This window comes from Harpia harpyja, chromosome 2 (genome assembly GCF_026419915.1).
Source record: "Harpia harpyja isolate bHarHar1 chromosome 2, bHarHar1 primary haplotype, whole genome shotgun sequence".
NCBI lineage: Eukaryota > Metazoa > Chordata > Aves > Accipitriformes > Accipitridae > Harpia > Harpia harpyja.
In genome coordinates, this window is record NC_068941.1 from 56670855 (window position 1) to 56687155 (window position 16301).

The following is a 16301-nucleotide window of genomic DNA, read 5'->3' on the forward strand; positions in this document are numbered from 1 at the left end:
TGTTGTTTGAGTAGGTTTGTCAGAAGAAATGCAATATCAAAACCTGTTATATTTGATCTATCTTTTTTTTTATTCACTTGTATTTTTGGCTTCTGGAGTCAGATGAGTGTTCCAGGAACATTATGTTCTGTCACTATTTTTTTTTTTATTTAAATTTTTTTTTTTTTTTTACACATTTAATCCCTTTGCTCATTGAAACTCAACAAGAAGGATCTTTCAGATGGAAGAAAATAGGTCTGGAACATATTTGGAATATTTGAGGCTTTTTTCCCATAAGAATTTGGGGATGACCTATAACCTCTGACATCTAAGAACTTTCACTAATCATCTCTAACTGGTTACTCCAAGCTCAAGAATGGTTCATTCCCTCATGCAGGAAACCAAATGGAAGTAGGAGGAAGCCTGCACAGATGAACAAGGAGCTTCTGACTAAACTCAAACAAAGAAAGGAAGTGTATGAAAGGTGGAAGCAGGGGCAGGTGACACTGTCTTAAGTGTGTAGTGGCTGGGTTAAGGAAGCCAAAGTCTATCTGGAGTTGAATCTGATGAGGGACAAGAAAAGCTTTTACAGGGACATCAGGAGCAAAGAAAGATTAGAGAAGATGCGAGACCACTGCTGAATGGGGGCAGGAGACCTAGTGACAAAGGACATGGAGAAGGCCAAGGTACTCAATGCCACTTTTGGTTTGGTTCTTACTCTTAAGGCTTGACTTCAGGATCCCAGGTGCCTGAGATGCCTAGGCAAGTCTGAAACAAGGAATACTTACCCTTGGTGGAGGAGGATCAAGTTAGGAACATGTAAACAAATTGCACATGAAGAAGTTCAGAGAACCTGATAGGATGCCCCCACAGGTGCTGAGGGAACTGACTGATGTCACTGTGAGAGACTGTTCTTGTTATCTTTGAAAGGTCATGGTGGTAAGGGCAGTTTCCTGATGAGTGAAAGAGAACAGATGTCACTCCCTACCTTCAAGAAGAGCAAGGAGTATGCAGGGAACTGCAGGCTGGTCAACCTCACCTCGATCCCTAGGAAGGTGATGGAGCAGATAATCCTAGAAACCCATTTCCAGACATAGAATGGATAAGAAGGTTATTAGAAGTAGTCAGCTTGGATTTATGAAAGGGAAATAATTTCTGACCAGCTTGCTGTATTTTACCCTCCTTTGAGCAGGTATATTGGACTAGATGATCACCACAGGTCCCTTCCAGTGCTAACTCTTCTATGATACTAAAGCACACTTACGTAGACTGACTGCACTGGATCCTTGTGTCTGAATTAGATGAGGCATAAGCACCCACAAGGTACATGTGCTTATTGGTCACCCAGAGGACAGTCCACACAGTGAAGATTGAGTGGTTACTTCATGTTGTATAGCATGCACTAGAAGATGTAACTTGTGTAGGCAGCCTGTTTTGTTTAAGGTCCATCCTTTCCGTCCTCATGTAGGCTTTTGCCCTAACAATGTTGTGTTTTGCTGAAAGAACAGAGACTTGGTTGGTTCCACTTTCAGGTAATGGGGCATGTTAAGCTCTTGAAGCAAAAGGAAACAGCATGCCTTGGGGAATCAGTTACTTGTTCCTCTGGTTTTCTTTAGTTTAAAATTACTGTATCAAAGATAATTCCACTAGTAGTGCTTGAAATGTGGGAGCCTAAACAATTGCAGAGCAAACAGTAGGTCTGAGTAACATCTCAAGAGTATGATTAGTCACAGTGGGAGGAACTGGTTGATGACAAGTGTGTCTAGCTGTACATAAATCCAGTTGAGAATTATTTCTGCTGGGTTACAAGTTGTGTTTCTGTTAATTGCACAGCACTGATGGTATTAATTTTCATGCTGGGGGAGTAACCTTAAACGCTGCCTTAAGTAGCAGGGTGTACTTCAGAACCAAAGTTACAGAATCAAACCCGTCTTTTGAGGCATCCTTGTCATAGAAGCCCACGCAGCAGATAGTATAACTTGATAGTATTTTTCACTTAATAGTTCCAAGTAAAATTTCCTAGTTTGTAAGTATTGGTGTTTAAGAAATCTTGCATTTAATTGTGTTGGCTGAATGTTCTTGAGTGGTAGTACTTGTTCAGCTCTATAAAACTCTTTTGCGTAATCCTTCTTTGGCAGTCGCTTAGAAAAATAGGTGAAGGGCTAACAATCAGCTGGCAAAGTGGGTGCGTTAGTCCAATACTTAGTTGTAGTACCGAACTTAGTTGAAGATATTTGTTGTTATGTGAGAAGTTGATTTAGAAAAGTGATACAGCAATATACTGAAATTGCAACACAAACACAATATAGCAATTGTATATACAGTTGAATCACAATACGAACATCATTCCCTTTACCAATGTCTATAGCATGCTCACCGTCATGGTGCTGGGCGATGCCAGCTGCCAGGAAAGAACACATGGGCTGAAGCCAGCTTGAGCCCATTGTGCTCCTCAAAGTTGATTTTGCTGGGTGTTCAATTTTTATACTCTGTGTTGGGCTGAGCCACATACACACATCCCTGTGTTGGTGTGGCTGGCTCAGGAAGATACTACTTTCTACTGATTATTTTAGGGAAGGCCATTTACATAACCAGTTGACCCACTCAACTGATACAGCTGTTTGTTTACAGCAAAGGCCATCTCTGGTCCCCTTGGTGCTGACATCAGTTTGGCTTCTTTGGTGACAGCTGTGGTCACTTCCTGCATTCTTTTCTGAGCTCCATGAGCACACCATCCTTGCCTCTCTTCTCTGAGCCTTCTTCCATTGAAGGTGTTCACTGACCGGTCACAGAATGAAAGTGTGGCTTTATAAGGCCAAATGTTGCTGCTTTTGTTTATTTTAAATGTGCTACATACTAACAAATATGCCATTCAAAGAAAGTAAAAAACCACAAAATTAAGACCCTGCATCTTCACTTAGGCTTCCCAATGGTATATCTGGTTTTGTTTTGCTGTTTTTTGGTTGGATTTTTTTTTCCATTTTCTCAAGCGTCATTTTTACTTGAGAACATGTGTCTCTGTGTCCTCTGTTTTAAACTCCCAATTGTCTTCTCAACCTTGAATTAACTAATAACTCATATAAACTAGTTGAGTGCACTGAAAGGAAGAAACTGGTCCTGTAGTGAATCAGTTTTTAGAACTTCCCTGAAAGTTTAATATTCACATGATGTTAATGGATTTAGGATGGCATGGGTTCATTGCAGTTATATTAACTTGTAAAGTAATTATTCTAAGAAGTGAATTTTAAAATAAAATAGACTTCTCGAGATTTTTATTTAATACCACCAAAGCAAGCCAAAAGCCTCCAGTAGAACTCTTGATAGTTGTCTGACTACCACAAATTGCTTGAACAAAATCTCACAAATAATAAAACCCAATGAGGGGAAGCCTTCCTTTCTCTGTGCAGCAGGTAGAAATCGGCAACAGTTTAACTTTTTCAGCTGCATTATAGAGAACATGCTTTATCTTTTTATAGGGTAGCAAATCAAGAGCTATGGTTGCAGTTGGCAGTATCTTTCATTTACCTTTGATCATATAATAGCTGAGCTTTGCAAGCTCCCCATTTTCCTTCATTCTTGTCCCTCTGCATGCTCTGGAGTGTTTCTGTAGTATCTGCAAGTAGTGTTTTATATGAAGGTTAATTGCTAAGTCTGCTTATATCATCTACTGATTTTCTCTGTTGTACTTGTATCTGTTTGAACTACAGGCCAGTTTAATCTCTGATATGATAAATAACTGGAAATAGGTTCCTGTTGTTCAGGCTGTAACACACAGTTTGTATACATTCTGTATTTTGTCTTTATAACTAGGGCTCCTTCTTAGGTGAACTGAGAATTATTTCTGTTTTCAGAAGAAAAAAAGGAAAATGACTTGATAAAATGATGACTATCAGGAAGTGTTGGGTCTGCTCCAGTTATGCCAATCAGTTAAACTGTGAGCATGCAGGAGGTGTGAAAAGGGACACGGTTGACAGCATGCTCTTCCAACTGCTGCAACTGAACTGTTGGGCCCATCTGCTTGAGAAGGTTACAGTGTTGTAGGATGAAGCATGTAATCATTGCCCCAAATACTGGAAACTACACAGCCAGATTTCAGGATGACAGAGTTAGTGTATTTCAGTGCTAAGTGCCATGAGGAAAACTTGGAGAAATGAAGGAATTAAGTATCTATAATGAACCTTCAGAGGGAGAGGAATAAAGACGATGTAGATGCTGATTGTACATTTCAAATGAACGACTTTTCAATCTGGACTTGAAGGGAAAGGGAAGGGGAAGAGAGAGAGAATGATGATCAAAATTTTTTGAAAAGGTAACAATTGAAAAAAAACTGCAAAGGGAAAGTAAGCAAGGTGTTCCTTGGGTTATGTCAGATGCCACTTGCTCAAAATTTTACCCCAGAAGGCTGGTGCTTTTCCTGTCCTCTTACCAGGTCACTGATGAACAAGTGATAGCTGCAAGTGAAGTGGCAACAAAGACACCCCACCACCCATACAGCGAAGCAGCATGTTCTTTTTTTAATCTTCTTGTTTTGGATGAGAATGTTTGTATATGGTTCAATACAAGTATTTATGGAAGTGTTTTAAATAAAAAATGGGAAAGCTTGGAACATATACTGCAAGTTATGTCTGGACTGGAACGGGTGAAAGCCGTTCTCATCTTTACATAACTGTTCCTGCATTTTTAGAGGCCCCTGAGTACAGTCTCATTCCTCTCTGCACCAGAGGTGGATGCAATACTTTCCAAGGGGAGACTGTTAGCAAAGTGCAAAGAGGGGAAAGTCAGGCACATCGGAAGAATCTGGCATGGGAAGCACTGGACAGCTCTCATGAAGCAAAGCTGCTGTGGGTGACAACCCTGGTAAGTAACATACTTCCCTTCCTTGCACCTCCTCAGTTCTATAAAGTGAGGTGAGTTTAAGAACCCCTTCTTTTCAGGGACAAAATTCTACCTTTCTGACATTCAACAGTATCCAAAGGAGTGCAGCTGTGTCTGCTCTTGCCAGCATGAAGACATAGAGTATCTCACTCATGAAAGACCAAAAAGGATTTGGTTCCCACTTTACCCATTTCACAGTGGAGGTGCTTTGTGTGCTAGGGATCTAGCAATTAAATGGGGGAGGGAAAACTTACCTATAAAAGTCAAAGATTGCTGGTGAAGGGGTGAGGTGGGGACATTTATAGCAACTATGTTGTTAATGAAGCCATAGTAGAGATGATGTTCTGCTATTCAGGTACACTGTCAGTAAAACCAAAGGTAGCACGTCAATGACTACTACATACATGACTTGCTGAACATGAAGCATTTATTTATGTAAGCAATACATTAATAAGTGGCAGTTATACACTAAATTTATGTTGAAATATATTCCCCCCCAGCTCCAGCACACCAGTCAACTGAATCAGGGCAAGAACTCTTAGTCCAAATAATGATTAACAGCTACAGCATACCATGCACTAAAAAAAAACTCACTTCCTGCAACCGTTCTGAAGTCTTGCTTGAAGACTCTGATTTTAAGTACAGTTAAAAATAATTAGCAGTATTTCATTAACTACCTGCCCACAGCTGTAGGCTACTAAAGAACTTTCAATCTGCAACTTAAACTGCAGTGTTTTTTCTCTCAAGTTAAAGAATTAAAGTGCATAGCAGCAGCTGTGTCTAATTGCTCAGTGGGAGGAGCTCACCAAAATCTAGGTGTTCTATTTTCTTAATAAAAATATGTGAAGACTTTGAGCACTCTATCACCAGTACATCAACTGACATAGAATATGTATGGACCACTTCTGGTGCAGACATGTATTGGATTTGTTCTAACCTACAAACGAAGGAAGCTTCTTATGCATGTGGGGGGCTATGATTCATATGACTGTTTACATATATACAAAATAAATTTAACTCTGTTGTCATTAGGGACTCGGGCCCATCTGAGGAGTCTGTAGAACTCATCCAACTTCCACTGAAGCTTGAAATGCAGTCTACTGCTAGAGAAATATCACGGCTATTATTTTCTTTTTAGCAAAAAAGTAGATTAGTAACTGTACAGTAGGTAAAAAGCAGTCTTTAAAAAAAATACAGAAATTACACAAAAGGCTGTAGTAAAGTGCCTAGCAAGAATATAAAGAACAGGAGAATCAGTGTAAGCGGACAAACAACATTGCATCCTTGCTCCCCTTACCTCTTCACAAATTCTCCTGTGTGCATTGTAACAGCAGCGATGCTCAATGACAATATGTCAAAAAGACCATTTTCACTTTGCTGTATAAAGTATTAGAGAGTTTAAAGCCAAGAATATAGTCATATTGGAAATTATACTTTGGAGCACGACTAGCTCACTTTTGTCCATACTCTATACAGGGAGAACTGCCAGGAACCCTCAAAAGCCTGCTGATGGTGCTCTTCACAGAGGCACAGCTCATACCCATCCTGAGAGCAGGTGTAGCTACAGCCCTCTGGCTCAGATCTGCTGAACGTTTACCTCTGAGCTGCCATCACTTCTTTCCCCTTCTCCTCCCTTCATCAGCATATGCTTCCCATGCCTCCATCAGTTTTCTGCTAGAGGGACAGCCTCTGGCTACATCAAAGCTGCAGATTATTTAGGGCTATTGTGCTTTCCAAGTGTGACTTCTGAGACACATTGAAGCCAGGCCTTTCTTGATCCCTTATCCCTGTCCTTTCTCTACATTGATCCCCAGCCTTACTAAGAGCTCTCAGCGCCCTGGACATAGTCAGGGAAGCTGACATCTGTATTAGAGAGTGCCATTTCCATTTTGAGTTTTGCTGGGGAAGAAATCTGTACTTTGTCTTTATGTAAAAATACGGAGCAAGTTACACTGAAGCTGAATTTCAACTTTTTAACTCAGTATTTTCAAATGCATGCTCCATGACAAACCACCCTGTGACTAACTACGTAAAAAACAAGACTATACAGATAGAGAACCTGAAGTGTTAAAAAATATATTTTCCCTCTCCCCCTTACCCCTTGACAAGTTAGCCTTTAAACAAACACTAACACAAGGTAAGCTGACAGAACAACACTGAATAAATAGCTGCGAAAAACTTTTGGTTGCTAGATGTCTGCAGGCATCATGTAAACTGTATGCTACCTTCATGCTAGTTTAAAAAAGGTGTTCTACATCAAGGGATCCACACTCTGGCACTTCTGGCAAGAATCAGATGTTTTCAGGCTGGTAAAATTTTGAGATTAAAAAAAGAAAAAAGGAAGTAAAATAAATACATTTTCCCTCACTCGAAAAAAGCCACATTTGTGCTCCAACAGCTATCGCTTAAGTTGTAAACCCAGGAAAGACAAATTGTAAAGTTACCTGCCTGTAGAAGAGTTAATGGTACGATTTTTGCTTTCAGAGATCTGTCACTTAGTCCTGCTGCCAGTTTTCTAAACAAACAACTGGCATCTTTACACCGTGAACCTGTGAAGTAAGTAAGTGACTCAGGTTTGATAACAGAAGTACTTTTCTGCTTCAACTGAACTAAGCTTAGTCTGAGAGGTTTGGGTTTTTTTCTTCTTTTTTGGACTAGTCTCTATCTAGCCACCTAGAAAGCGTAACTAAGTTCCTCCTAAAGTTGTTTTCAGAATAACAATTTGCATTTAAATGTAAACACTGATACCATAAATGTAGTGTATCCAAAAGGCACAAGACAGTTAGATTTGTGTTGCTGAAACTTCCTTGACTTTGAAAGCTGATAATGCATCTTTTATTATCTGATCCTAAGACAGCTGCTAGCTCCTAACTTAATTGAAGGGGTTTTCCTATGTGCAGCAGCTTGGCTTTTTGGTATTGCAATCAGAAGTCTGTTGTCCTGTAAATGCAAATATCACAAGTTATAACAGTAAGTCCCCTTGATTGTACATGATATTCATTAAGTTATGCAGTAAGAAAGGCAGTGTCTTAAAGAACAAGTGAAAAAAAGAAATCTGAGACAACTATTGATTAATAAGAAACTAGGATTTTGAAACACAGCTGCCCTCAGGAACACAGGTTGGTAAAAAGCCTTTTGGATCAGAGTTAAGTGCCAACATTCATTTCCCAAAGGGGTTCACAGCTCCAAATGGGACAATAAAATCCCCATTTCATAGCACTGTCCTGTGCAGCTCCCATCAAAATCCCTAGCTGGCCAGTTTCATTTATGTATTACCCATCTGAACACAGGCTTTTTATCGCTCCACTTACCAGCGACCCACTATAGCATTCAATTAACAAAGGAGTTTTTTCCCCCTCCGCAACTTTTCAAACTATTGGTAGTGTAGATCTGAAGGTAAACAGAGCTTTTGCAACCGTGTTTTCCAAAAGCATTCCAAAAACAGTCAGACACTTCACTTAGGTCTCCTTATCTTCAAAAATTGCTTATCAAGCGCTCAAAAGAAAATACAGTCCACCAAACCACTAAATTATTCATAATCAACACTGGCCGTTCTCCCAATTCATGAAGCCAGTAGTGCAAAAGTTTGATTTTAAAGTCAGCTACTTACAGCAATTGGAATTAACGGGTGAGTTTTCAAAACCAAGGCAAGAATATGGACTGATATGTAAGGAGGTCACATTTTTCTTGTGCTGATCAGCAAAGTAAAACCAGCCATTGTGTTTTTACAATTGTAAACTCAGACTCCTTTTTTTTTTTTTCATTTCCTAATACTCAGAATCATCCATTACCATTCAAAACCAGTAATTTTAAGTTGAAACATTCTTTATATGGTTCAGAAGTAGTATGTTTAGTTTCATGTTTCAAGCAGTGACATGGAGACAGCTAATCATCTGTCAGTTTGTTTTCTGAGCACATCCACACAGGAGCAGACAGGAGCAGCTGGCCCACGGGGCTGATATTTGGAAGAATGCATCTTCCTTCCAACAACAGCTTTTTCTTGAACTAGAACAGAACATTAATCAGAAAAACTTAAAAATTAAGGTATTGCAACAAGTCTCATCAACTCAAAGGTGAAAGTGAACAACAGCTGAATGAAAATCCCACCCTGAAGAGGAACACAGTAAGACTGTTCACAGATATGTTATTAATCCACTTCAGGATGACAATGATTAAAAACTGACTACATAGCAAGCAGGCCACCAGTTTATAAAATGAAGTGAGCTATTTTTACGGTACTTCCAGGTACCACCATCATTAAAAACCAATTCTCTATTACATTTGTGTAAACTACATCTGGCACTCTCAGTAATTAGTCCTCTGGTTAACTATAAAGGATTACAGGACACAGGATATTGAACATATCCTTAGCTGGGACAGAAATTCAAATTACTAACACACTGGCAGGGGCCATGGGCAATATTTTTCATATCGAAGATTAAATTACTTGGTTTTGTTGTTGTGACTTCAGCATCTTTATTAAAGTATTCTATTCACTCCCTAGGAACAAATATAACTCAAAGACTGACAATAAAGTAATGATGTTAAATGCAACGTAGTTAAAATAATGTAAAAACGTTTTTATATAAGGGCTCTTATTCCAGCAACTGTGTGTCAGAGAGACGTGTGTATGTGTGTGTATATATATATATATACACACACACACACACAGAGTAATCTAGCTTTTTTGTTACATCTCGAGAAAGTCTTTTAAGTGCCACAGAAATATCTCAGAGAGTGCTAAGGGTACAACCAAACTGGCACTTAACACTCACGCCAGAGAAATTATCAGACCTTAGCTACTGCCTTTTCAGATGTGCATGCGTTGGTCTGAGGTAAAACTAACTTCCAGAAGCCCCTTTATTTGGCTTTACACCGACTCTTTGGAACACAACCTCTGAAGGTGGTCCCTCTTTAAAAAGCTGCACTTCAAAATGGATGCTCACAAAAAGAAGAAACAAAAAAAGCCCCAAACAACCAACCAACCCGCCAAAACCCAGTGGGTGGAGTAATCAGACTGCAAACACAAATCTAATTGTTACTTTCTCAGACTGGACTAAAAGAAAAAAACCCCAAACATCTCATGCTCTTTTTTGGTTGTTTATCAAGCTAAACAGCTTGAAAAAACCACTTTCAGCATCTTGAGAACAATCACAGACCCTGTTTGATATTCAGAATAATCTGAATGACAAAGTTCCAATAAAATGTACACACTGTTCAAAGAAAGATTAAAGTTTAAAAGTTATTACTTAAGTAAATAAGGTGTTAGGAGTTCAGAAAGTTTAAGTCCAACCTGACAAAACTAGTTGCAGTTAATAATATTTCTGCAATATAATCCAAAAATCTGTTTATTTAAAGGCTATCTCCAATGCTTTACTCTTGAGTAGTGACGACATGTAAGACACTAAAGTAACTGAAGTTGAATAATTTATTCTTTTCCAGAAACTGTTGTTCTGTTGAAACAACAGATGGATTAATCAGGGCAGAAGCACAGCATTTTACATTTTTAACAAAGGGTTAGAAATTATATTCTTAGATTCTATTAAAAAAAACGTACACAGAGCAGTCAAAATTGCAGATACCGGCTGAATTTCATTCGCTCTCTCTTTAACTCTGTTCATTTGACACCCACATTTCTAACACTTTAACACTTCATACCATCATCAAGTTTGTAGATGTACCTATATCTGGAACTGTCTGTGTCTTCATTTGCCACTTAAAACAAAACCAGAATGTAAGGGTCAAGAATTTTTTATTTCTCTGATGAATCCAACTGAACTTTTGGGACCTTTCTGGTACAAGCTACAGGCCACCTGTTGGTATCTGTACACCTGTCATTTTTATAATCTGCCCTGACAGTTCAATACCATGCCTGATGGGTCTCCTAACAACCACTGCAGTTCTCTGATGGCTTTCCATACTTCCCACTTCCTCTAGGAGCGACCAAGAGCAACCTGACAGGCGTGAAAGCATGTCCAGGAGTCATGTCACCCACAAATGAAGGGCATTCACTTGAGACTCTTTTTCAGGCTGACTGAAAGGGTGCTTCCAATAGCAAAGATGGAAATGACCTTGCTGGAATGACTTCTCCAATGTTGTTGGAAAATCGTAAATTATTTGGTATGCTGAAATTATTAGGGTTGGAGTCAAATTTTTTTATCCAGCTTTGAATATGAAATAGTTGATTTCCATAAGCTTTAATGGAGTTAGAAATCTTCAAATACTAAACTGAATACGATGATTGATTGTGTTCATTCCCCACAACCCAATTATTAAGGTCTCCTCCTATGTACATAACAAAATTTACTAGCTGCTTCTCAAACCTGCCTTCTGAGAAGTCTATGGTGCAAGACACCAAAGCAAAACGTCAAAAAAATCTCAGCTGTTTTTGACAACAGGTAAGTAAATGGTCAGGAAGTCATATGGACACCTTTTGTCATCAGTAGGCAGTACTTTATTATTAAATAGGATGCAGCTCAGTACCTGACATAGAAGATCAAGCTGCTAATAGCTTATATATTAGAATAAATCTTTTTTCCTTCATCATCTGATAGACCTTTACCTGCTTTAGAAGACCAAGCTATGATCTTTGTGTTCACTATTAAGAATTAACTTCATTTTCAAACTTAGCTTTACAAATATTTGCTGGACAACTTGAATAGTCATAACTTCATTCTCTTTCTAAAGAAAGGGAATAATAATAATAATAATAATATTTTGGAATACTACCTAAAGGCAATGGGTATAAAGGTTAAACTATTTTGCAAACATGACACATTGAGAAATAGGAGGTTTAGTTTAAGATTATGAATTCATGTGCAACTACTTGTGGTAAAAAAAATTAAATTGAAGACAACAGATAGGAATTGCTTTAGTAATTTTCTTTTGTGAATTCTTCAAGTGGAGTAACATACTAAGTACAGAGAATATTAACATACCTTTCCTTACATATTCAGATGTTTCTTTCAAGAGAAATTAGGTTTCATTTTCCATGGTTAATGCAGGATTGCTCATACCTTTAAAGACAAAAAATGGTATTTCCACAGGAAAAGGTCTCATGTCTGTTTCAGCAAATAATACAACCTTTAATTAACAATCCATCTTAACGTGATTCCACTATTACCAAGTCTATTCCTGTCCTGTGTCCACTACACAGCTTTTCACTAGTTGCAACAAGATGTCATCATATGCTGATACAAGCAATTTGTAGCCAAAATAATTACCAGGTTCAGACTAAAAGATAATTAGCACCACTGGTGTTAGTGTTCTCAGTATCTCTTGGTCAGGTTTAACTGGGAAGGGCACAGCAGCCTGATACATAGAACCTCCTACAGACATCCATTTAAAATAAGCTTCATGTATTTTTGTTCGTGAATACAAACCAGATGATGTTGGTAATTTTTACACTATATCCTCCAAAACAAGTTTATTACAAAACGAATCATTGCAGCATAAATCAATTCCTTACCAACTTTGCCCTTTTCAGCCTTTGCACTGGTTTCTGACCAAGACGGTGTATCCGTAAGAAGGTGGCTCTGGGAATCACGCAATGGCTTTGCAGGAAACAGGTGGTTCTCACTGTAATGCCAATAAAAAGAACATTAGTAAACTGCAGTAATTTTTCCTTATCTTACCACACATCACAGACACTTTGTCGTATGCAGTACTTTCCCTACCTTACCTTGCTGCTTTTCTGACAATCACTACACTTTTATCACTACATACGTTACACTGTAGTTGTCACAGATGCAAATGCAATCTAAAAAGCAACTCCCTAGCACAGAACAGGGAAACATTCTGATTTTTTTCTTTGACAGCTGTTATATATTAGTGCTTCAGTTCCAAATGCACTGTATCCATATTCTCTCCCTCTACAACAAACCTGACACGATAAATAGTGGAGAGAACATCTCCAAAATCTCTTGTCTAATACAAGCTACGGATCACTGGGGTAAGATTTAAAACATCAATAAACAGCTAGCTGAAATGTAATGTATTTCTTTTATGAATAAAAGATTGTCAATATGATGCCATTATCATTTCTTAGTCACATATTCAAGTCTACTATACTTACCACACTCTTCATTACATAAATATTGCAAAAAAGTTACAATATGAAATACTAGCGCTATTATATTTATTTAAAGGAGCATCTGCATACTTTTCACACTTTAAAGATGTCATGTCCATGAAGGATAAGGATTAAGAAAATATGTCCTATTGCCAGCAGAAACAAAACATGTGCATTTAATATGCAGTTTCCTGTGCTTTGGCACAAGTGCTGAGGCCTGGGATTCCCTTATGCAAAGCATCTTTCACCAGATACAAAGAAGTAGGCCTCCCCCAAAAGCCTTGCAAGGTAATGCATCCATATCACAGGCATACTGACTAACTGTCTCATATGTGTGCAGAACAGAATGTTGCTGATACTGAATGTGAGGCAGGTGTGGAAAATTCAGGTCCTAGGATGCTACTGAACTGAGACAAAACACATCGGGGGGGAAAAAAAACCCCCACCTTATTTCCATAAATTTAAATATAAGTCTGAGGATTAACTGAATTACAGCTTAGCTGTTTAAAATCTGACTTGCATTTTTTAATAGGATACTCTTCATTTGCTTACCACTTTTAAGTATCTTATACATGGTTCTATTTATATGTGCAGAGGAAAAAATAGAGTATCAACTATTTGAAATGAGTAACAAAAAGCAGATTACTTTTTGGATGTTGAATTAAGACCACCAGGTGTGGAAGCTTGCTCAGGATCCTGATTAACAAGGCAAGTTGGGAAGGAGCAACCATCCCCTAGACTGAAAAAAATCAGAATTAGTGTCATACATACCAAAAAAAAAAAAAAACCCAACCCCAAATTCGAAGAACTGGTTCTTTCTAAAGCGAGTATTACTGCATCTTATTTCAAAAAACTAACCACCCCCCCAAACCCTGTGGATCCTGATTATTCAATAGTTTCAATAAATGAAGCATTAAAAACTGAGCATACCTTGAAAATACAGGCAGCAACCAGTATTTCTTCTCATCACCAAACACCTGCCTTAGGTTTTTGCTGAAGCCCAAGCTGAAGCCATTCTTGTCTGTTCTATGACGAAATATGGGAGCTCTGAATACCTCTTAAAAGAAAAAAATGAATTGGATCTCTTCCCAAGACAGCACATTTAAGTTTCACACCAATATTTAGCCAATTGCACTGATGATACACCATCATCCAAGAGGAGAGGCTGTACTGCCCAATGACTGAGAAAGCTAGTCCACTCATGAAAGCCCAAGTCAGTGCTACACAGTCACTGCGTGTGGAGGAAGACCTACGGCTGAGGAATGGTGGAAGTCTCCTCCCTCCACCCTCCTCCCTAATCAAGGCAAGGAAGAGCAAGGAACTCAGTTTTTAAGAAGGTGTGATACGTTACATGAAGATTTCAGCATGTGACTAGACCACAGAGTGTGTTTAAGAAACAAAAACCTAAACAAAGAGTTTACTACAGAAAGAAGAATGGAAAAGATGAAAAGCTTAACCTACCTTACTAGTAAGACTAGCTTTTCACACCCTGGGGTATGAAAATATTGTGTGTTTTTACAGCTGCATAAAGAAAGCACTTTACTTGCAGACCCAGATTATTCCCCATGGACATCCAACCTAAATTTCTGGAGAAGAGAGCTATATATAGCTTGCAAGTGTTGCAAAGTGCCTGAAGCAGAAAACTCACTCACTTTCCACCAAGTGACTGATAACCATTTAATTCCCTTAATTGGCTATATATAGTAGGCAAACTATGTCCTGATGTCCTGACAGTACAGCTCACACAAACCATGCTGGAACCACGCAGAGATCGTCCTTCTGCAGTAAATCCTTAGCTATGAACTGCTGGAAGTGACCTTCAACATGTAGTATGCATTATTTACAAGGTGTTTTAAAGGAGGAGGATGGGAAAATAGAGAGACCCTTTTAGATGCCCATGTTAGGCTAGGAACACAGCTCCCAGGATGATTTAAGCACAATCACACTTAAAGCTGTCATGGCTTCATTACCGAACTATTGCATGTTCAGGGTTTCACGTATTGACCTATTTCCCAAAGTAAAATGGGAAGAGGAGACAAACGGATCTTTCTGAGTAGCTTAAGTGTACAGAAAACATGGTGTATTACCTGCATGGAATTCAATTTGTTTTAAAAAAACATGAAATATTGAATTAGAAGCATACTGCATTATGGTTACCTTTGAACACATTTTTTTTTGTAATAAAATGCTAAGAACAGTTTATAAACAGAATACTTAAATATTTCTGTTCATTTAACCATCATTAATAAAACTTTTCTTCACTTATAACAAGATTGACCAATTTTTTTTCCGATACTAATTTCTAAGTATATGATTTTTCAGAATACTGAAGAAACTCACAAACCCTAGAGAAATCTTGAAGTAAACAAGCTTTCTTCCAATGATATATATTCAAAGTTTTCCATTAATCTTCTACATATTACTAAATCTGAAGAGAGCTGGAAAAAACAGATCAATTCATTGCCTTACTCTAATTCAGCTTATATCAACAGAAAAGCATTTAGAGATTTAGAAACTGTAATGAATATATTGCAAATTGGTATTATTACAGTCCAGGATATAGTATAGAACAGGCACTCAATCTTCTCCACCTCCTTTTTTAAGATTTGTAGCCAGACAAACATGCATCCAGGTGGTGGGAAATCCTGTTTTAACACTGATATTCAATGCAGTTATATATACACTCCCATAGTAGAGGCACAGGACACCTTCTTTGAGGTTTCTGAAATTAACTCATAACTCGAGTCCTTTCTATGCATCTATGATTATGTGGTAAACAGGACTCACAACTGTGAAAACGCCCTTCAGATCTCTGTGTTCATTTACTGCCAAATACAGAAGCACTGCCTTAACGTCTGTGCTTTTGTATCAGATCATTCTCTGATGTTGGCGCCTTGTGCTCAGTCATGTTGATCAAAACCAACAACACCAGGGCCACGATCAGCCTGCCTTCCAGATTTTTTCTCTTCTCTCCTTGCCTCCAGTACAGGCAAAGTTTTGGAATCAATAACTATGCCTTTCAGAGCTTTTAAACAAAACTGTAGCCAAACTGAACAGAGGAACTTTGGTTCTGCGGGGGTGATGGGTGGGAAGGAAGCGCTAGAGCCACTGCCCTGACTGAGACACCCCATCAGAGGGCTCTGACCCGGGGGCTGGGAACACCAAACAAGAAGCACTTGTGCCAGCGCGCATTAGTGCGTCTAACAATTATTACAAAGTGATCTCATTTTTTTTTTTTTTTAAATTTATTCAGTTTGTGTTAACAAGCTGCGGATGGGAGGAAGCCAGAGGAAGGCAAAAAGTTCATTAATAGCTTGGCCCCTTGGGGCAAGAGGAAAAAGTCAGAATTTCCAGGGAGCAGCGGAACTGGGGAGTC

General features: G+C 38.5%; 1 protein-coding gene across 1 annotated transcript in view; it reads right to left on the minus strand.

The window, feature by feature from the left end:
* Positions 1-5259: 5259 nt before the first annotated feature.
* Positions 5260-16301, minus strand: part of ZDHHC2 (zinc finger DHHC-type palmitoyltransferase 2) — a 44869-nt gene continuing 33827 nt past the window's right edge. Inside the window, exons 9-13 of the mRNA XM_052779970.1 lie at positions 13856-13982; positions 13572-13664; positions 12323-12432; positions 11793-11870; positions 5260-8859 (exon numbers count right to left, since the gene is read on the minus strand). Coding sequence (XP_052635930.1) covers positions 11830-11870; positions 12323-12432; positions 13572-13664; positions 13856-13982 — 371 coding nt within the window. The 3' untranslated portion in view covers positions 5260-8859; positions 11793-11829. The remainder of the gene's footprint in view (positions 8860-11792; positions 11871-12322; positions 12433-13571; positions 13665-13855; positions 13983-16301) is intronic.